This window comes from Lagopus muta, chromosome 16 (genome assembly GCF_023343835.1).
Source record: "Lagopus muta isolate bLagMut1 chromosome 16, bLagMut1 primary, whole genome shotgun sequence".
In the NCBI taxonomy this organism is placed as follows: Eukaryota; Metazoa; Chordata; class Aves; order Galliformes; family Phasianidae; genus Lagopus; species Lagopus muta.
The window spans coordinates 3523570-3545124 of NC_064448.1; the positions used below are offsets into that span (position 1 = coordinate 3523570).

The window sequence follows — 21555 nt, forward strand, 5'->3', positions numbered from 1 at the left end:
AGGTAGCCTTGGTTGTGCTGGGGGCGCCAGGACAGCCGCATCCCATGGCTCTCCTGCGGCGGTTTGGTGCTTCGTGGAGCCGTGGGGGCAGCGCTGTGGCACGGGGGGACCTGGCAGGGGTTGAGGTGGGTCCCACGGTGGGGTTGTGTGTGTGAGCCCCCAGCGCTGCACACCGAGCCCCCCATCCATGCAGCAGCCGCCGCCCCGGCCCATCCGTCACCTCGCTCTTTCCCTCTTTCCCCCAGCGTGTAACTCTAGAGGGAGTAATGAACTCGAGCAGAGATCAATGCTGTCTGTTCTGCTCTTACGTGGGCTTTATTTTGACACGCGGAAAGCACCGCAGCGCACAGAACTTCTTTTCGTTTTGTTTTACAACCGCTGCTTTATGGTGGCTGCTGAGCGGCTTCGGGGCTCTGCTGCGTTCCCCGGGCCCTCCGTGCAGGGCCGGGATGGGAAAATCGACCGCGGCGCTGCCCGAGGATCCTCGCGAGGGAGCGAGGAGTGTTGTGTTTCCATTGCATTTTCAAGTCCAATGTAAAGAATCGCTTTGCAGCCAGCATCTGTCATCTCGGTGCAGGGAACACCTGAACGATCTGATTGCCGCTGTTTATCGCGGAGGAAATATCCTTCAGACGGCTTCGCTCCCCGCGTGCGGCTGTGCCCCCCTCCCAGAGCGGTGCGGGGCTGAGGCTGCGGGGCCGCCGCCTTCGGGCTCTTCGCGTTCTGAACGTTTCAGCACAGGAACGCGAACGGCGCAGGCGGTGCCGGGCCGACCCGGTGCAGCCCCGGGGTGCGGGCTCAGCAGCGGGCGGAGGGGCGAGAAGCAAGGGGGAGGTCCGGGGGTCGCCGCGGCGGTCCAGGGGGGGGACGGAGCCGGGCGGGGGGTTCGGGAGAGCGAACGGTGCCGGCAATCGCGGCCCTTCCCGCTGCCGCCGGGCGCCGTCCCGATGCCGGGGATCGCCGTGACCCCGCGTTCCGCTCCGCGCTCGCTCAGCCCCGCCCCGCCCCGCGCACTTTAAGAATGAACCGTGGGAAAAAAACTTTGGGGGTGTGCGCGGGTCGGGATCCCTCCGCCGGGCGGGGGAGGCTCCGGGCTGAGCCGCTGCACCGCCTCGGCGAGCGGCGCCCTCCGCAAAGCGAGGGAAGAGCTCCGCAGCGCGGCGGCGCCGGGACCGCGGCGCAGCCCCGGGGACGCGGCTCGGCCCGGCGGCGCCGCCGCTCCCCCCCGGGACGGAGGCGGCACGATGGGCGCCCTGGGCCTGGCCGTGGGGATTTTCCATTACCTGGGGCTCTACCTGCAGCTCGGCGCCGCCTCCCGGCCCCCCCCGTGGGACGCCCCGGCGGAGGGCAGCGGTGAGCGCGAGCACCGGGCGGGCACCGGGGATGGGGACGGTGGCGGGGCGGGGGATGGCCGGCGGGTGGGGCGCGCCCGGGGATCGGTCCCGGCGGTGCGGCTGCCCGGGGCGCGGCGGAGCGCGACCGAACGGCGGCGGCGGCGGAGGCGGAGGGGTCCCGGGGGCCGCGGCGGGGCCAGGTTTCGGCAGCACGGAGCGCTCCGTCGCGGCGGCGGCTCCGCGGAGCGAGGGCGGAGGATCGGGGCTGCGCTCCGCCGCTCCGTTCCCTCGGCCTCCGCCGCCGGGCGCGGTGCAGCCCCGTCTGCATCCCGCGCTCCGCCGCACGCTTCTCGCAGCGGGAGCGCCGTCTCCCCTCGAGGCTCCTTCCGTCCCCTCGCGTTATCCGTCCCCGCGGATCCGCCGGAGGAGCGCCCGGAGGACGGCGCCGGGATCTCCGTGGGATCGCGGCATCACGGAAGCGGGCGCTGCCCCGCGCCGCGGGGGGCTGAGACCCCAACCGACTGCGGATGCTCGGGGCCGTCGGGGGTCCCTCCCGGCCCCGGGAGCCGCTGGTGGGGCCGGGCTGGGGCCGGAGCCGGCCCTGGGGGAAGATCTGTCCCCGCTCCGTGGGGTGAAGGCGAAGGGCTGCGGCCCGTGGGCTGGGTGAGGTGGGTGAGCGGCATGCGGGTCCCGCACCGCACCGCTCAGAAATTCAGCAATCGTTAAAAAAAAGCGATGAAATGGTGTCCGTGAAGGAGAAAGGACCGAGGGGAGGGACGTGGAGGTGGGGAGCGCACCTCGGAGCCCCGTTACGGCTTTGGGCTGCGAGCGATTCCGCAGCGACTCCCTTAATCACAACAGAAACCTTTATTAACGGTACTGAAAAGCAGTGAGTAAGTGGGTCATGGATAATAAGCCATCCGTGTTCAGTAGGTGAATACCAATTCGAGGAGAGCCGCGTGCCGTATCAATCGCCGCTCGGCAGGAGGGAGGCGGATGGGTCCCCGCCACCGGGGGCTGCGTTCGCCCCCTGCGGCCTCTCGGCTCCCCCTGAGCTCCGGGCGCCACCCGGGGGATGTCAGCGCTGGGCTCGGCCCGGGCGCAGGCGGTGCAGGAGGGGCTGAGCGAAGGCTCCGTGGCCCCGGGGCAGCGCGCTTTGCCCGGTGGTGATTCCGGCCCCGAGCCGCTCGGTAAGCAGCGCGCGTTGCGGGCGGGAGAGCCCCGTCTCCTTCCCTGCATCATTTGCAAGCGGTAGCGGCTCCCATCAATAACCGCTGGCTGAATGGCTGAGGGCTGCGGGAGCGCCGGCCCGGCTCCCCGGGGTGCTGCCCCGCTCCTTTGTCTCACACGCCAATGATTATTCTATCAATTACTTTCATAAACACTTTGCATTGTGCCGGATTTTTTCATGCTTCCTGGTGGGAATTCTCCATCCGATGTGTTTTTCCTGCTGCTGCTCGTGCAGTCATTCAGCGCAATTACTTCTGACACCTCTCCTCATCAAATGTCTGCGCGTTCCTTTCCCTTGAAGAAGGCTGGCAGGCGACGGCCAGGCGCTGGGAATTACTACGTTAGGACGCCGACGGCTGATTTTAAGCTGAGCCAACGGTGCCAGGAGGTGGGGCTGCGGATGGGACCCCCTCAGGGCCGGGGGCTTCGCTGCTGCCGGGGCTGTGCTGGGGACATTGGGCACCGCCTCTGTGTCGGCTGCTTTGGGCTCCGTGCACGACTGTGGATCCCACATCCCCTCCCTGCACACTTTCGCCTCGGCCCCACTGGCAGCTCCCCACTGCAGCGCTTGTGCTGAGGGACCCCCGGGTGGATCCTGCTGTGCTGTGCTCTCCTCAGTGGGGAAATCGCCCCGTAACAGACAGATGCATTCCAGGAGTGCATGATGTGTGCAGGACGGGCTGCCAGATGCTGCCGGGGTCCCTCCAGGAGCCACAGGACCAGGCCCATTTTTTAATTCTTTTTTTGCCACTTCTGCTATCAAATAACTGCTCCTCCTTGTTCCCTTTGGGAGCAAAGTGCTACGGCCAGAGCTTCAGCCCCACACGGCTGCTGTGGGAGCAGGGAGCTCCAGTGCCGGGTGGGAGTGGGGCTGCAGTGGCAGAAATCCCCCCAGGTTCTGGGTTGGCTCGGCCTGAAGGCACTGCGAGCTCTGCAGGACGGCGATGGCAGAGGTGCAGCAGTGCCCTGCAGCAGTGAAGCCCCGGTGCTGCAGGGCTGGGCCAGACACGGCCGTGCAGCGGGAAGAAGTCTCACTTCATGGCCATGGCTGAGGCTGGGGGGCTCTGGGGTCTCTGGGCGGGTGCAGCGGTCATTGCATGGTGTTGGTTCCTCACTGTTTGGGTGACCCAGGGGTGGCCGTTGCTGCTTGTAGAGTTGTCAGGAGGAGATTTGGTGGGTGGGAGCAGGAGGGCGGTTTCACCCTGCAGTGTGGGGCAGCACCTGGCTCTGCTTGGGGACACCGCTGCACCGCAGCCCCTGCAGCTGTCGGTCCCACTGAGGTTGGGGTCGGTCGTCACCGGGGTGCTGACACAAAGCGGGGGACACACAGCTGTGTGCCCTCCTGTGCTGCCCTTCCTGCGCTCTGCTGCGGGGTTTTGGGGAGGGGGGAGAGGGGGGCAGGATGAGCAGAGCGCGTGGCCCTGCTGGCAATTAGTGCTCGGAGTGTCTTGACTCACCCAGCCATAATAAACCGTGAATTATGACTTGGAGCTTTATGAAGAGAAAGGATCAGCCACACTTGATCGCTGCCCGAAACACAATAGCAGAGCTTGGGAGGGGGGTGAGGGGGGCAGCAGCTCTCACAGCAGCCGTGCATGCCCTGCATTCCCCCCACCCCCTGTGCCCCGCACCCTGCCGCACCCTCGGGGCCACTTCTCCCCCTCCACAAACCCCTTTTCCCCCTCTCTTTGCCCTCTGTGCTTTGCACTGGGGGACAGATGGGGGGTGATGGTGCCCAGACCCCCACGTGGGGGCTCAGGAGGTGTCTGTGGGCTCTCCTTGCAGGCCCAGCCCAGCTCAGGGGCTGCAGAACAGAGCTGCAGCCATCAGCCCCAAATCTTCATCCGTCGGCCCCAGATCTCCATCCCTGAGCCCCACACCCTGCAGGGCTGGAGCAGGGCTGGGTTTATCCCCAGCGTTGGCAGCTCAGTGGTGCGACGGGGGCCGCTCTGTTTCAGAGGGGTAAATAATTCACGAAGCGAGCTGGTGCACTAACACAGTAATTAATATGCTTTTGCCAATGTCCAATACATATTTAATCGCCCTTCGGTGCGTGTTTACACAAACAGCACAGCAGTGTCAGCCGCAGCACTGCCAGCACTGAAGGTCTGGGGTCTGCAGCTCCTCTGCCCCTGCACGGCCCTGAGCACCGGGATGCGCGCTGCTGTGAGCACCAGGCTGGGGGCTGCGGGCCCTGAGAGGAGCCCTGAGCTGCTTCCAGGCACTGGTGTGGCCGTGGCCATGGGGCAGGGGGCTGTGGGGGCTGTGGGGGCTGTGGGGGTCGATCCTGCCCTACGGTGGGGGGGCAGCAGCCGCTCTGTCTGCGGTTTATGAGCGCACGGAGCCGTCCCAGCAGGCGTTTTCAATTCCGTTTATCTGTGTTTCCCCATTGAGTTCATTTTATTTCCCCTGATTTTTGTTTCCTGGAAGATTTATCGATCCTGATTTGCTCAGTTTATGACAGGTAGCGGCCATAAAGCAGCAGAGCCGTGGGCCCTGCAGCCCCCCCTCCCTCCGTCTGTGAGGACACGGTGCAATGTCAGGGACAGGGATGGGCTGGGGACTGGGGGGGGCTGCCCCACTGCAACACCCTGTAGTGCCATAGCTCCAACAAGCCCTGCAAGCTGCTTGTTGGCTGGGGAAGGGGACGGGGATGGGGTTGGGATGGGGATGGGGATGGGGATGCACCTTGCACCGTGCCATTACAGCAGGGCCCTGTGGGGTGATGGGGAGAGCAGCGCCGGGGTGGCAGAACTGGGGCTGCTGTGGGGTTTGCTCACAAAGGACCTTCCTGCTCCCAGCCCATTGCTGGAAGTCGGAGTGTGGAGGGACGCACCTCTGCCACTGCTGTGCAGGGATGGAGGGACTGCAGCTGCAGTGCTGAGCCCACACGGGGCACAGGCAGCTCCCACACCGCGTGCGTTCCTCCGTTCCCTGCTAAGATGGATTAAAGCAAAGCTATAAGTCTATAGGATTGCCACGCGTCCGGGGGGACAGAGCGATATTAGAGGCATTAACTTTTCTGTCATGCTGATAATAAGTCGTGTTCTGATGGGATCAGGCTTGGTAAGGAGCCCCAGGGCTGCTCGATGCTCAGGGAGTTCTGTGTGGGCACCGTGGGACTGAATGGCTGCCGGAGCCACAGCAGCCCCTGGTGGGGACAGATCCTTCCTGGGCCCGGGTGTGGAGCTGAGCTGGGGGTCTCAGCACTGCCACAACTCCAAGCAGTGCCTGTGGGGAGGGGGCACAGCACCGTGCCAGCCCTGGGTGCCCCATGCCCACGCCGTGCTGTGGCTGCGCCGTCTCCCAGTGACCCCCGCAGTGAGACCGATATGCAGAGGAACGCTGATCTCTCCAGAGGAGATGAAAAGAATTCTAATTACATCTCTGAACAATATTTGTTTTGAGAGAGGAAAGCAAACCATATGGCATGTGGGAGACTGTTTGGGGGCCGCATTAAACAAGGATTTGTTTTTCATTTATGCTCCGATTTCGGCGGGGATGCGATCGCGCTGCGTTCATTCATCTCCCCTTCGGGTCCTGCACAGGGGCAGAGGGGCTTGGGGGGTCCCAGAGTTGGGGGGCACAGGGATGGGGGGCACAGGTTGGGGCTCTGGGCACGGCACATCCACGGTGCCCGCAGCCCCGCTCTGCCCACACAGCGCTGTTCACGGAGACCCCGCACGATGTGACGGCGCAGGCGGGTGAGGACGTGGAGATGGCGTGCTCCTTCCGCGGCAGCGGCTCCCCGTCGTACTCCCTTGAGATCCAGTGGTGGTACGTCCGCACCCACAAGGACTGGACGGACAAACAGACGTGGGCTTCTGGCCAGGTAACGCCGCTGCCGGCGCTGGGGGGGGGACGCACATCGCGCGGCCTTCCGTTCTTCCCCCCATTTCCATGTCTATCGGCCTTGGCACACGGCTGTCTCCGTTTCCCTTTCTGTTTGCACAGAGATAAGGGCCCAATAAAAGGAGGGCGGCTTTCGGTATCTTAATGAGCCCTCATTATTGTGCGTTTGGCAGAGCTGTGTGGGCTCTGCCATGTGCTGAGGCCATGGGGGTCACTCCTGGCCCCACTCCCATCCTGGCTCCTCGTGGGGTGGGAATCGGCCGACGGTTCCCCGTTCCAGCCCAACTGATATCCTCCCTTCTCCCCCCATCCCTCTCTCCCAGCAGCTAAAAGCATCACAGCAGGAGGAGGCTGGGAAGGACGCAACAAAAATCAGCGTGAGTTCCAATCGCGGCTCTGATGAGGTCTGTGCCTGGGGGCACCGCAGCCCCCAACGCCGGCACCCATTGCATGGAACACGGGGGGCTGCTGCACCCAGGGGCTTCTTTCTGTCCCCATTGCCCCAACCTGGGCAGCGCGGGGCCCAGCAGTGCCACACTGGGTGCCATCCTTTGGGGAGAGTGGTCGGATTTCCTCCCTGGTGCTCCCGATCCAGTGGTGCTCATGGGATCAGAATGAGGAGACACCAATCAGTTCAATTAAACACGTGCTGCTGGCTGTGTGCTGCTGCCTGGCCCTGCTGCGTCATCCCAGCAAAAGGGCAAAAAGGTGTTGGGCGGCGCCGAGCCCAACCTGCACCGTGTGGGCACTGCTGTCCCTCCTCATCAGTGGGGATTAGCACATGTAAATTCCATTGCTGGTAATGAACGCCCCAGGGAGACAATATCCCCTTTGATCGATTCGCCGCGTGGCTTCCTGAGCTCTGAGGCCCATTTGTCACTTTCCTCCTGATGGACCACGCAACACTCCCAGAATTAATGCCTGGAGCCCAGCGGGCACCCGCAGCATCCCTCCCTGTGCTGGAGGAGCCCTGCGCCGTGGTGCTGGACCCCCCAGTCCTCTCTGCTCCCATTCCATGGGCAACTTGTGGCTCTTTGGCAGCAGCTCCGGCCCCGTTTCCAAACACGAAGCCCTCAGCCAACACACACGGCGGCGAGTAGAAAAACGGCCCGTGCCGTCCCGTGTGATTACAGGGAACGGAGCCGGGGGCCTCAGGGCGGGCCATCAATCTGATTTATTGACCCAACCCCACGGCAGCCGCGGCGCTGGCTGGTGAATAAGTCTTAAATTTCATTGGGCGATAAATACCGCGAGCGAATCAATTTGGTAGAAAAGCTAATTAGCGGCGCGGCCGAGCGTCCGTCTCAGCCGGCGCAAAACTCCGGGCAGCAGCGAGGGATGGGGGCCGGGGGTCCCCAAGGGGCCGCGGGGGGTCCTGACGCCGCGCTCCGCCGCAGGTGGTGAAGGTGGTCGGCAGCAACATCTCGCACAAACTGCGGCTGTCGCGGGTGAAGCCGGCGGATGAAGGCACGTACGAGTGCCGCGTCATCGACGCCAGCGAGGGCTCGGCGCGGCAGCACAAGGTGAAGGCGTATCTGCGCGTGGAGGCGGCGCGCGGCGCCGGGCATCCCCAGGACACGCAGCCACCCGGCCCGCATCTGCATCACCACCAGCACAAGGCCGGCAGGGAGCTCAGGAAGCGCGCGGCCGACGCCTCCTGCGTGCTGTAGGACTGCCGCTGCCCCACGGACTGACCTCGACGCTGGGCTCCACCCCCCCCCCCCCCCCCCCCCGCTCCGGTTTGCCCCTCCCGGCTTCGCGCCCCCCCCTCTGCTCCCCTTCGTGCTTTGCAGAACGGACCCCATCCGCACCCCCCGTAGGAGGCCCCGTTTAGTTGCTTTGTTCCCTTTCACCCCACTTCACAGCCCGTCTGTCATCCCAGCGGCCATTTTAGGGACTGTATATACTGCCTTCTCCCCTGCTTGCCCCACAGCTGCCCCAGTGTGCCGAGGCCTGAGCCCAGTGCAGGAAGGACGGTGGAGGGGGGGGGGTCTCACTGCCACCCCACTGCCTGCACCCTGGGACCCCACCATGGGGCACCGCCGCTGGGGAGGGGGCTGCAGAGGGGAGAGGGCCTGGGGTCCTATTGCCCTCGCACCCCCCTCTCAGCCTGCACCACCTGCAGCTAATAAAGCTCCTTAACGAATCCTGCAGGCGTCTCTGTCCTTGGAGGGGCTGGGGGGGATAAAAGGGAGCACAGCACAGCTGAGCCTTGCTGGGGCTGCTGTGCACTGTGGGACCGGGAGCAGCAGAGGGGTTGGGGTGGGCACTGGAGCAGAAGGCATTTGGGTGGGCTCTGCCTTGTGGTCTGGAGGAGCTCTTTCCTGCTTTTTGTTGGCAAAGCTCAAAGCTCAGCTCTGCTGCTGTTTATTAAGCCATGGAGCTCCATTTCCCTCTCGGTGTGCTGATATTAAACAATTTGTCATGCACTGAAGAAACAGAAGCCTGGTGTCAGCAGCACCGGGGGCGTGCAGCTGGAGTTGGGGGCTTCACCACGGACAGGAGATGCGATCGCATCGAGTGAGCAGCACCGCAGCCCATAAATACAGCGGCACTTTGTCAGGGCAGAAATGTGTGCAGCCCCAGCCGTGGGGCTCTGCTGGAAGCTCTGCTCCACCACGGGCAGCAGTGGCTCTGCTCATCTCTGCACGTCGTGCTCGGCTGCTCCCCGCCAGGGAATGCATGTCAGGGTGGGAGGGGAGGATCAGCCAGCGGGTAATAAGCGTCTGCAGGAGGAGAGGGAAGAGCTGGGGCTGCGCTGAGGAGAGGAGCAGGCTGCAAATCACCTCAAACGGCGAGCAAACAAATGGCTGTTTGGCGTGGCAATTTGCAAAACCTAGAGGCAGGCCGTTAAAAATAACAGCTTTTATTGGAAGAGATTCATTTCGCCGAGTTGATGGCAAACGTTGGGAGCAGGAGATGGAGCGGGGAGAGAGGGGTGCAGCGGGGCTGGGAGCTGCACCCGCGGGCACAGCGCTGCCACCTGTGTGCAGGCTCACTCTGTTCTGCATCACAGACAAGGTGAGGTGGCTGCAGCCGGTGCCTCCTGGCCTCGTGGGTCTCTGCGGTGTGCTCAGCCTCCAGCTGCTGAGGAGCAGCACTGAGGAGCAGCACTGCTGCCACCAAGGGCTCTGGCACAGGCGGGCCTGGTGGCTGTGCCTGGGCAATGGGTTTTGAGCAGTGCTACAGCAATCCTGCAGCAATCCCAGGAGGGCTTTGGAGACTGAAGGGAACGTTTTGCCTGCCTGCCTCTCCTGCCTTCCCTCATTGGGTGATCAGCTCTGAAAGGTTCCCCTGGACCAAATGCAGCCTGATGTTAAGAGCTGTGTGTACTTAGGAAGAAGCACGAAGGGTAAAAGCTGAGCTGCAGCCTTGACCTCTTGGTGAAAAGCCACTGAGCTGCGTTCCTCATGGAAAAACAACCAGGAGCAAAGCCTAAGCAAAACCAAGGTGAGAGAAACCACCTCAGCAGCCTCTGCACTGCACTCCAGATGCTCAGCCAGGATCCCTGGCAATAACACACAAAGCTGGTCCCATGTAACAACCCATTTATTTCATTGCATTTTCTATTTCTGAGCTTGCTTCTGAAATGAGAGTGGAGATCTGCCTTTCTGTGTTACCAGCATCAAACTTTCAGTTGGCTGCCAGAGGCCACGTGGGACGAGGCTGATGAGTTTGGGGTGGATGGAGCAGTGCCTGCAGGGCTCGGGGCAGCCCCAGGTGAGTGCAGCAGGACCTGCAGCCTTGCACCAAATGTCACCGTCTGGCCACATGCACGCAGCCAGCAGCCTGATGCTTCTCCTTGGGGTGGGCGTTAAGGATTGGAGAGGTTTGAGAAATAGCCTGCAAGAAATGGCAGGCAATCTGGGAATAAGGGGGACTCTTAAATCACTTGCAAGTTGTAAATCAAGGCTGGCTGTTTATCTAAAGGATCTGCCGCGGCTCAACGGCAAGAATCAGGCAGCACGATTCATTTGGCCTGGCTTAAATAACTGTAAGGGAAAACCTGGCTATTGCTAAGGGGAAAGCAGGATGCTGTTCTCAGTAATACTGGTGAGGCATTCCCTGTAAATGGATATAGCTGTTGTTCTTGATTTCAGTTAATATCAGAAGAGGATTTCTAACGTGGTCTCCAGGAGGGTTAAGCATTAGTTTTCAGATGGCAGTGATGTTCCAGGTGGGGATGGGACACAACAGCCGTAAGGGCAAGGGGTGCAGGTCTGGTGCTGCAGGGATGTCACCCAACCACCGAGTGCTGGGAAATCATGTCTGGAAAACAACTCTTTGTCCTGCAGATCTGGAAAGAGCTGTGCTCTGACCCTCCCATCTCCTCCAGCACTGCGTGCAAAGTACAAACCCAGAGGAGCTGGGACGAGGCACCCACCTCACCTCCAAACACTGCTTAAAGAAAACCTTTCAGCCACGGGGAAGGCGCCTCAGTCAGGACCCAAACAGGGCCGTGGTTTCCCCTGCAATGACGCTGGGCATCGCTGACGGGATTCTCCCAGCTGAGCGCTGTGTGGTGGCGGTTCTCCTCTCCTCTGCCAGCTGCTGTGAAGGTCCTCATGGAGGAGGTGCCCTCTGTGCCCCTGCACTCTCCTGTTGCTGCAGTTCCTCCAGCAGAAGCAGGATGTTGTTGGTGAACTCATCGCGCTGCCTCCCCATCCCACGCAGCTTCACAGGCTGCAGGCTGGCGTGAGGAGCCTCGTATGGCTGTGGGCAGCACACCTCAGTCAGCAACAGCCAGGTGCTGTCAGGGTCCACACGCATTAAGTGGTGGAAAACGCTTCAGAAAGCAATGGGAAGAAAGGAGAGATGAGTAAGGAGAAAGGCTTTTTTTTCATTTACATCCAGTGGGGTCATTATAAGCAGCTCAGGAACGCATTGGCTCTGTCTGCAACCTACACAGCTTTCCAGGCTGGGCCTCTAAGAGCTGAATGCTGTTCTGAGGGTCTGTCTTCCAGTCTCTCCCACTCTGATTTCTTATGAACTGCCTCTACATTTTCCCCCTTCTACACAGCGTTTGCAGAAAGCAGAGTTCCTTCCCTTGCCTGGTGCTCGCTGGCTGTGCTGGTGGGAGCAAACTGTGCTGACTGCAGGGAGCAGCAGGTCCCCTCTGTCTCCCTGGTTTACGGTGGGTGGCTGCACAGAAATCACCCCTGTTCCTTCTGCCTGGGATGGATCACAGCAGGCAAGGAAGATGAATCACTGGGAAGTCAATGTGGAAATGGGGAATGCTGTGCTCCTGCCATCCATCTCCCCAGCTTCCACTCCTATATTCACAGCACAGAGCTCCTGGTCTCCAACCCTTCCCCAAGGGATCTGCTGCTCCCCATAGAGCTCCACTGCCTCTCCTGCCCACAATGGCTCACGGCCTGGGATCATCTCCTGTAACCCGGACTGCTGTGCAGCAGCTTCAAGAACAACTGGACTCTTGCAGTTCCAAACTAACTCTTTGGGTAGTATCTAAGCAACCTGTTTCCATGGCAAACAAACCTGGGGTTAATCCAGGTTTGTTTTCTGTTGTTGGTTTTTTTTTTTAAGTTCAATATCATTTCATTGAGTGCTGCCACGTGCAGGTGGCTGTCTTAGTGGGTTTCAGCCCAGCTTGCAAATGACAGCTGTTAGTAAGAATCCAATAAGCTGCACAGTCAAAGCAAAGGATGTCGTTAATGCTGTGTAATCAAATATGGTATCTAAAAAGATCCCCAAATGGCTCCAATTTGTTCCAACAGGTTCTTATGGCACAGGGCAGTGAGGCTATTCTGATAACTGGGCTTTGCCCAGGCTCAGAGCAAAGCCATGGCACAAATGGGCTGGCAGAAGAACCAGCCTGCCTGGCTTTCGCAGCTGTGCTGGGTAATAACTGGAGATGGGTCACTGCAGGCTTCAGCACGAGCAGGGAAATTATTTCTGTGCCTCAGAAAAAAGCATTCCTCCCCAGAATGGTGACGGAAAGGTCAAATGGGAAACTTGACAGACTGTAAACATTTATTAAAAAGAAGTGTAAATTTCAAAACAGTCACTTCAAACGGAGAAAAAATGCCCAGCTATTTGTAGAGCGCTGACATGGGCCAGTGACAATTTCTTCATCTCTCTTTTTTTCCTTCAGGGTTTGATGTTCTGTTTTTCCTCAAGCTGAGGATCTTAGGGGTGATGCCATTCAGGAAGTGGATCAGATGCTCAAATCCACGTTCTGGTTTGCACTGTTTTCCCCCCATCTCATTCCTGACCCCTCACAGCGCAACCCCTCAGCTGCACAATGTCTGCTCACCTTCCTTGAAGGCATGCTGCCTCATTTTCCATCAAAGCAAAGCTGTCCCTATGTTCCCAAACCTTGGTGTTTCGGTTTCTTAAACCAAGATTTGGGTAATGCTTATCTCCTGGAATCCCACCAGCAGCCATAGGAAAGCCCTGCTTTCCCTGCCTCAGACACGCTGCAGTTCTTCTTTTCCCAGCATCTATTTTTGCCCGTTGAGTTCTGCACAAAGCTGCATTTACCAAATTCACTTACTCCCACTGCTTCATCCAATAAAACTACAGGGTCCCATAAATGGGATTAAATGGCCTCCCTGGAGCACCGTAACATTCCTGGAAGACACAAATCTATTTATTTTTTTCGGTGATGGCAGCACCTTGGCCCAAAATTGCTGCTCAGCACTTCGCTACAGAACCTTCACTTTAAAATCGGGCTGAGACAATGAGGGGAGTTATTGCAGCTGGCTTTGGATGAGCTGACCTTCCTCCTGGCAGGTCACAACTCATGAGTAGCATAAGGAACCAAAAAGGTGAGCAAAAACCAGTTAGCATAAATCAGCATGGCACGGGGGCTCCAGACATCCTTTTACCCTGTATGATTTTGGTAGTGATAAAGCTGAGTTATGTGATGCGTGCTGGCACTCGGGCTGCAGCTAAGATTAGTTCTGTTCTATCTGTTTTTAGAAGCATTTCAATTGCAGAATATTTCATGTAGCAGGCTGATAATTTGCCCTTGCCTAAATGCACATCATATGGCTAATTCAGTCCTTCCCCCCTCCATCCCTAGCGTGCGTGTGAGAAATTACACAGCTTTTCAGCCTGCTTTGTTAGTGATTTAAAAGCTTAAGTTTCCAAACAGATAAATCCTGGCGTTCTGCTTTCCACGCCGGCGTTGCTTACACAGATGAACGTTATATTGTATCAAGGATATGCAAGCCTACAGCAAAGAGCCCCTTTGCAGAACAAATGCTGCTGAAACCTGCTGCGATGCCATAAAAGCCACTAAGGTAAAAATAAACTGACTCTCACCAACTCCGGAATACAAACAAAGGTATGGCTGCAGTTCTGAGAGCTCTGTCTGTCTCAGCTGCTGCCCAGCCACACAAAAGCTCTTCCACACCCCTGGGAGGTCTGCACTCAGGTGAAAGGGAGCTGACAGCTTTTCCCTTTTTAACAGCCTGCCCTCTGAAATGTGCTGTGCCTGCTGAACCTGCTCGCAGCGGGCTGCCTCTCCCATTAGGGGAGGGAAGGTGGCCACACAAAGAGGGTGGCTCTTCCTCATCTTCAGCAGAAACAGAGACGTGTGGCTTTCTTATTCTTCTTTCTGTGTTCCGTAACTGGACACGTTTTGTCTGCTGAAATGTCTGCCCTTGTTTCCAGGTGACAACATATGGCAGCAGTGATTTCTTATCCTGACAGCAGGAACATGTCGAGCAGGATTTTGAACAGCAACTGGCAAAGTGTGTCTGTCAACATTTCATAGGGCTAATGCCTGTTCACCTAAACTGTTTGTGCTCTTTTAACCTCTCCCAGCCTTTGCAGAGCAAGACTGGTGCCAAGACTGACAGCAACCTAAGCAACACAGGCCCACCTGGCTGAGCCTGGGGGGAACAGGCCTTTTTTCCTGCCTCGCTATGGGCTGGCAGGTGGAAGAGGTAAGCCATTTAGCTGGACACTACGGCAGAGCTGTTCTGCCAGGTCTGATCCACATGGATGATTTATTTTGAGTAACACCTGAGAAATTCTATGAGAGACTCTTTTCTACATCAGATGGAGATGTGCTGGAAAAAGGAATGAGAAAGGAGCAAGAGGAAAGGGGTTACTGTGTTTCCTCCCTCTCCCCAAATTACTTGTACACCAGATAGATGTGCATCTAAGAGACATTACCTCTGGGCAGCTTCTTGCAACTTCATGGGCTGCTTGGCACTGAGGTAAACCAGGCAAGCATCTGCCACTTTATTCAGGTCACTCTCACCTGCAGAAATGGAACAGAAAAGAAGGGTAGGAGGTAACCTACTCAGCTGCTGCCACCTAATAGAATCTGCTCTAAATTGGCAGCAATGGGCTTCTGAGCCTTTGAACTGTCTGACCCAGAGCTCTTCTGACCTCTCCTCTCGAAAATCTTGCTGTGGAGCCAGGAAAGCAATCAAGAGTATTGAGAGAGGAAAATAGCAACCAGCCAGCAAGCCTTCTCCCCCATCAAAGTCAGCTCCAGAAATTTAACCTAGAAGAATTTCAGAGAGTTTCGTTCCACAGAAGAATAATATGCTGCATGTAAAGGGTCATCCAGAGAGATACCTCAAAATGGAACCAGCCAGCTTAGCCAGAAGTTTCACCTGGGTGCTGGTGTTCAGTTGAGAACAAAGCACTGCCCAGCAGGTCTGAGTGCAGCAACTCAAACATTCCACTTCACACACGTTTTAATGCACATTCTAATGCACGCACAGGACGAGTTGTCAGATTCTGTGTGGTACTGGGAAACTCTCTGTTGGGGAGTAAAGAGTAACAAGACCCTCTAGAAAGAGGACAGATTAAGGCCCAGCAGGATGGGATGAATCTGGAGAAGATCTGGAGATCAGTCTGTGGGGCACCAGAAGAGTGGGAATCCAGTGCAGGCCTGGTTAGTCCTGACAAGAGGAGTTACAGCACACAGGGATATCACACAGTCCACACTTCCCCTGCTACTCACCCATGTCCAGCTTCTCACACAGGGAACCCAGTCCCTGCAACACAGCCAGCTGTAACTTGAAGGCAAGAGTGTGGTTGTACACAGGCCCAGCTCTAGCACTCGCTGCAGCTTGGCTGAGGAGGGAACTGGTCAGCTTAGGCAGGACATCTTTGGAGAACCTCTGCCTCAGAAAGTCTCCACACTTTTGTGCCAGGGTACACAGCACCTAGTGGAGAAACTTCAGTTACTGGAGGTTAAGTGCACCCACAGCTCTGTGAGTTGGCTGCTCCAGATTACTGTACTCAGCAGCAGCTCTCTGAGCAACACGTTCTCTATTGATTATCTTTACAGGGGGAAGGAATGTGACCACACCTGCCACCACCTCCCACGTAAAGCAGAAGCTAAACGTTTGACAGAGGCTGGGTGAGCTGCACCTTGCTGCTCAGTTTCACACTAACTTCCTGGGTCTTCTCCTCTCTCTTAGCAAGGCAAAGGTAAGGGTGGTTTGTGAGGGCCTATTCAGAACTGCTGGAGGAGCCTCTGATGGAAGATGCTTTTCAAGAGTTAGTCCTGCACGGTGATCTTGCCCTTGTTTTAGAGCAGGCACATGTGACGTATGGCTACTCTGAAATTCCAGTGCATGGCTTCTTGAATTTGGGGAATCAAAACTTTCCTTTTATTCACACTGAAGGATTTGAAAATGAGTCTCATTCTGCACAGCAGAGTAAGCCCAGGGCAACTCTGGAGCTGTCAACCTCAGGCACTGCGTTTTTTGTGCAACTTGTGATTTAGGAAGAGAATGCTGTCAGTTGGCATGGCCAGGAAATCCTTTAAAATGTTATTATGAGGCTAAGTCTGCACTTAACCTCTTCCCTCCCCTGCCAATGTTTCAATTGCAAAACATTCCCCTCTCTTCAGACTAAGACTTCCAAAGGGGGTTGCTGAGACTGTGCTTCCAGCAAGGCTAAGCTGCACTGTACAGTATCAAGATCTTATCTGTGGACACGCTGTGGTTAAGAGGGCTACAAACCTACCCAGTGCAGGGAGGTGATCCTGTTTTCTGAACCACATTAAAAAAATCACAAAAATGATTCCATAAACTCAGAGTTTCTCCCACTGGCCACAATAGCTTGTGAGCTGCTTGCCTTCTAAGCACCAGCTTGAAGGCTGTTGGCAAAGATTCACTGTTGTACCTTGAAGGCTCTCAGCACTGCCAGAGGGTCATCGCTAATCAGCCGAGTGACAAGAGCTGGCCAGACACGATGAGCCATGGGAAGCAGATGGTTTCTGTGAGGATGCAGCACAGTCACACAGAGCTCCAGCACGTCCAGGACCTGTGCACAAGGGATAGGAAATGGACTTTCAGAACGTTGCGGCGCCAGGCGTTCAGGTGGATGCCCAGCCTCACAGCAGGGAGCAAGGACAAAGAAAGATGCTAACACAGAAGGGTACAGTTTCACCTCAGCAGGAGCTGGGACAACTGAGCACTGCTCAGAGCATTGGCCTGCTCTGAAATCAACACGCAGCACAGTGATGTAACTCATGCAGGGGTACAAGGCCAGGCAGAAATAAGGACAGGATCTCTAGCCGGATCCTGCAGGCTGAGCTGTGCTCAGAACCCCACTGTTCCTGTTGCACAGCAGCAGGAATCACCTCATAGGGCTGAGGCTGCTGTAGTAAGAATCTGGGTTATGCCTCAGTGCTGCATTTTTCTGTCTTGCTTTGCAGTTTAAAAGGAGGACACCTTCAAAGGATTTTATAATTTAAAGAAAGAAAAAAAAAACCAGGCTTCTAGCTTTGCTTATCACAACCCCAGCAACTTCTGAAATATTTGTTAGTCTGTGAAGTCTACAGCCTGAAGTAGGAGGATGGGACAAAAACGCTTCTCCTTCCCCCACCAAAGGCTGAGGCATGATGGCTTCACTGTGAGCACCAAGGAAACGTGCTCTCACAAAGCCACCCTTAAGATCACACGCAGCCTGGCTGCCATTCCTTGCACAGAATACTTTCAGAAAACTCTCTCTCTTTTCTTGCTGACGCTTGGAGGGCCTGTCCTGAATATGTCAGCACTAATTTGAGACAGCAGGAAGCCCCACGTGCATTGTGTGCACACTGAGGAGGCTACCAACCCCTCCAGGGGCACCACCTGCCCCTACACCACTGTTCACTCACCTTCAGCCGCACACGGAGGTTCCTGTCAGACAGCAGATGGATGCACCTCTCCATCACATCTTTGGCCAGCTGAGCATGGCTGGGCAGTGCAGTTTCTCCTTCTGCATCAGAGTTGCTTGGCTCGGGCTCAGCAAGGGGGGGAACCTCGTCTGGAGGACAAAACTGTTACTGAAACCATGAAAATGACTTGGAAATTCTGGGAGATCAGAAAAGCCACCCACGGCTACTCTGCAAATTCCCAAATGAGACCTTTGGCATTTCTGAGCATGTTTAGATATAGTCAAGTATATGCTTGAGCTCTGCGACTTAAATGGCAGATTCAGACTGTGGGACTGAGGAAGTTTTGCTTTCTTCACTGGACAATGCAATTGGTCTGACATTTGCAGTCTCTCTTCACCACAGACTTCTTTATTTCCCATTGATTTTTATTAAAAATGAAAAGCATGGATATTTAAAGATGAAGTATTTAAAGGTCAGGATCGCACCATAGCCCAGTAAAGACTACAGAGTTCCCTACATGAGTGTCTGCAGGGCCTTCCAAGGCCAGGTGGGAAAGAAGTAGCAGCATTATGAGACAGGAGAAAATGGAATAGGGATTCCTGAGGGAGGGTGAGGAAGCTGAAATAGGATTCTGTCACGAGTTAGTGACAGGATTCTGAAAAGGGATAAGTTTGGGTCCTGGACTCTGTTACAGTGGTCATTTATGAGTGAGGAAATACAGTTTTTTTTTCCTCCCCCAAGAACATAATAAAGCAAGAACACCAAGCAGCACCTCACAGGAGCTGCAATCAGCTCAGAGCAAACCTGGGATTGTCACGAGCACATCAACCTTTCAACCCCACCCAGAGACCTTCAACTGATGAAAGGAAGCCTCGGAAATCACCATCTTTCTCTAAGCTGAAGATTCTCAGCTCTAATACTGACCTGCCTCCTCGTCACCCGAGTCAGGAAGGTTGCCCTCTGCAATCTGCTTCTGCTTAATATAGTCGAGGAAGAATCGCTCCATTTCTTGACTTGTTATCTCCTGCTGTATCTGGGACACAGTCCTGCTCTGCCCCTCCACAGCCTGCTTCCACTGGTGCTCCTTGCTGCAGGATGGCCCAAACCACTGGACTGCAAAAGAACTGGTGTGTCACTAAGCATTCATAACTCCTTCCTGCAAGACAACAGGCTATCACAGTTTCCTTGAGATGAACATGGCTTTTAAGTGTGGGATTGAAGTGCGTAATCAGGCAGAAGCTGTCGCATCACTGGGACCTCCTGTGACTGTCAAAACCCTGCTGGACACAGCAATACACCCCATGTGCTTCTACAGAACAGTTATGGGAGGAGTAAAACTACCCTTTTTGAACCACACCCCCATAACTCTGCAGGCCAGAAAGTGGTTATTATTACCCATCAGCAAAGAAACTGGTTATTATTGCCCATAAGTAAATGTTGCAGTACCTCAGCTACTTGAAACTTCCCATGGCGAGTCCAAATGTCAAAGCCAGGGACCCTTAGTCACAGCAACACTGAATTATGCAAAGTAAACATCACTTAGATACCTAGAGCTGCCATTAAGGAGTGGAGGACACCGAGGAAGGTAGAAGCCTGGTCACTGTAAGACTGATCCAGTGCAGACAGGACATCTTGGATAACGTCTTCTACCAGTGGCAGCAAGCTGGCATCCGAGTGCCTCAGCATCGTGCTCAGGACCTGGGCAGCATGTGGCTGGTGTGCCACCTGGCGCAGGTTCAGGGAAATCCCATTCACCAGATAGTCAGAATTCTCATTAATCAGACTCTGCACACAGTCATAACCGCAGGCCTCGCATATGTCTACCAGCGTCCCCTGTGCTGTCTCACTGATGAGCAAAGTTCTGTCACCGGCCTTTTCCAACACTGGGTAGAGAGCTGACAGCAGAAGCAGGCGGAACTCTCCCCCCAGCACAGCTGCAAAGCAGCCGACCCCCTCCAGCTGGATGCAGAGCTGCCACACGTTGCTGTTCATGGTGCGTGTTGTTACGTGAGGGTCTGGGGATGGCAGAATGCTGCTGCATGCAGCTCCTGGGAGGGCAGCAAGTCCTGAGCGTGGCACAGAGAGCTGCTCGTGGCCGATTTCCTCTGTGTCAATGCTAGTGACCAAATACCAGTTTGCCTGGTCTGTGTACTCCTCAAGAATGGACGTTATGGACGCTTTGAGATCATCCATGCTCAGTGAAACTTCCCTTTCCTGAAGGACATCCACCCCCATGCCAGCAGCTCCCGCAATCAGCTCATTGAGGACCATGGCAGCCTGCTTTCGGTACACAGCAGACTCACTGTACAGCCCCATGAAATGATCCACAAGCAAATAGATGTTCCCATAGTAGCCGAGAACACGACAAACTTGCTGAAGGAGCTGGAAAATTTTTTCCTCTGTGAAGAAGCGGAAGTATTTTCTTTGACTTCTGCCCTTCTGCACGCCGTGCTGCACGGAGCCTGAGGGGTCGTACCCACCCACACAGCCCCACTGTCTGTCTTCCACTATCTTCACATCCGTCACATCCAGCTCCAGAACCTGCATCAGTGCTTTGGACAGGCGGTGGAGGTGGGATGCAGAGTTGAGGACAATGTTAATCTTGGGGCCCAGCAGCTTCAAGTAGCCAAGTAACAAGCTCAAAGTGGAAAACTTGCCTGCGTCATCCTGAGAGTTCATCAGGCGAGGAAGGGCTGTGGCAAGGGAATGGAGGTTCTCTGAGAGAACATCAGCGAGAGCCCTGTTCTGTGTTATCACCTGCTGCTCTGCAATGCCTTGCAGTACTTCGTTACACCTGCTTTGCACTTCGCTGTTCTCATCATTAACCAGCCCCACCAAGGCCTTCAGAAGGTGGGTGAACGAGTCCACCAGCGACAGCCTGCAGTTGCTCAGCAAGTGATGGACAAGTTCCACCAGCTCCAGTCTCACTCTCCAGTGAGAGTGGACCGAAGAAAGTTCGACGATTTTATGAAGGAGGAGGGAGAGTTTTTCTGACGTACTTTTGCTCCACTCAGGCCCTCTATGGACAATCAGTTCTGCTATCCTACTTTGTTCTGCCGGCGGCTTTTCTTTCTGCTTCGGGACTCTGGCTAGCTGCTCATCAGCCATTACCGAGACAACGACCTGATAAAAGAGTCTGATGGCAGAAACAGTGATTCTGTGCCCTTGTTTGACATCGCCAGCAATAATCCGAGACAGCGCAAGAGAAACGCCGGGCAGAAAAGAAGCAAATAAATCCCCGCATCGCTGCGCCTGCTCCTCGCGTAGCCACCGGTGCTCCTGGCACTCGCCCTGCAGCAGCAGGACCTGCAAGCACTCCAAAGCGGACAGCCTAATTTGCTTCGCCCTCTCTCGCTCCGCCAGACCCAGGAGCAGAGATACTGCGAAGCCGAGGAGCGGGAGGCAGGAAGGCCGGTACAGAGCGGCGACGGCATCCCTCTGAGCAGAACGCATCAGGGCGAGCAGCGCCTGCAGCGCGGCCAGCTGCAGCTCTTCGGCCGGTGCCGGGGCTCCGTGCGGGGCGGGCAGGCAGGCGCAGAGCTCGGACAGCAGCTCCTGCAGCAGCCGCGGGTCGGTGACGCGGGTGCCGAGCAGCACGGCACGGAGGCACCGCAGCACGCGCTGCACCACGCGCTCCCGCTTGGGCCCGGGCACCTTGAGGGCGAAGCGCAGCGGGAACAGCACGTATTCCTGCAGCTCCTGAAGGGCCCCCGCGCCCACCGCCGCCAGCCGGGCCTCCAGCTGGGCCACGTTCTCCACCGTCTGGGCCTTGGTCAGCTGCACGCAGGCGGGGCGCAGCGCCCCGAAGGCCTCCTGCGGGGTGTCGAACACGGCCATGGTGGGGCGCCCCTCGGAACGGAGCCTCGGGCCGGGCGGCGGGGCAGCGCCTACCTGCTCCCGTAGCGAGGCCCCCGCGTGCGGGAAGTGACGGGGGCGCGGCGCGGGTCGTCGGCGCGACAAACGGCCCGAGAGAGATCAGCGGGGAGAGCGCCGCCAGAAAAGTCGCGGTTGCTCGCGATGCGCGTGCGCATCCTCTTACTA

General features: G+C 57.0%; 2 protein-coding genes across 4 annotated transcripts; one reads left to right on the forward strand and one right to left on the reverse strand.

The window, feature by feature from the left end:
- Positions 1–1172: 1172 nt before the first annotated feature.
- On the forward strand, positions 1173–8134 carry VSTM2L (V-set and transmembrane domain containing 2 like). 2 transcript variants are annotated; one of them, XM_048962722.1, is made up of 4 exons: positions 1173–1353; positions 6227–6396; positions 6740–6793; positions 7814–8134. In XM_048962722.1, exons 1-4 carry the CDS (start codon positions 1245–1247, stop codon positions 8084–8086), a joined length of 606 nt encoding a protein of 201 aa, XP_048818679.1. In that variant the 5' UTR covers positions 1173–1244; the 3' UTR covers positions 8087–8134. The 2 variants fall into 2 exon arrangements, with proteins under 2 accessions (XP_048818679.1, XP_048818680.1); XM_048962723.1 differs by having other exon boundaries at positions 6743–6793.
- Positions 8135–8754: 620 nt separating this feature from the next.
- Positions 8755–21551, reverse strand: TTI1 (TELO2 interacting protein 1). 2 transcript variants are annotated; one of them, XM_048963270.1, is made up of 7 exons: positions 19062–21551; positions 18439–18627; positions 17515–17663; positions 16536–16676; positions 15364–15568; positions 14562–14649; positions 8755–11202 (listed from the first exon to the last, which is right to left on the reverse strand). In XM_048963270.1, the coding sequence occupies exons 1-7, from the start codon at positions 21349–21351 to the stop codon at positions 10980–10982; spliced, it is 3285 nt and encodes a 1094-aa protein (XP_048819227.1). In that variant the 5' UTR covers positions 21352–21551; the 3' UTR covers positions 8755–10979. The 2 variants fall into 2 exon arrangements, with proteins under 2 accessions (XP_048819227.1, XP_048819228.1); XM_048963271.1 differs by lacking the exon at positions 8755–11202 and adding an exon at positions 11218–14455.
- Positions 21552–21555: the final 4 nt, after the last annotated feature.

Bases quoted from the DNA above. Each gene is read 5' to 3' on its own strand.
- VSTM2L (XM_048962722.1), top strand. From the start codon at position 1,245: ATGGGCGCCCTGGGCCTGGCCGTGGGGATTTTCCATTACCTGGGGCTC. The intron at 6,397-6,739 runs GTAACGCCGCTG...CCTCTCTCCCAG, and splicing joins AGACGTGGGCTTCTGGCCAG to CAGCTAAAAGCATCACAGCA. The intron at 6,794-7,813 runs GTGAGTTCCAAT...GCTCCGCCGCAG, and splicing joins AGGACGCAACAAAAATCAGC to GTGGTGAAGGTGGTCGGCAG.
- TTI1 (XM_048963270.1), bottom strand. From the start codon at position 21,351: ATGGCCGTGTTCGACACCCCGCAGGAGGCCTTCGGGGCGCTGCGCCCC. The intron at 18,628-19,061 runs GTATCTAAGTGA...GTTCTTTTGCAG, and splicing joins CTCCTTAATGGCAGCTCTAG to TCCAGTGGTTTGGGCCATCC. The intron at 14,650-15,363 runs GTGAGTAGCAGG...CCATTTCTGCAG, and splicing joins GTGTGAGAAGCTGGACATGG to GTGAGAGTGACCTGAATAAA.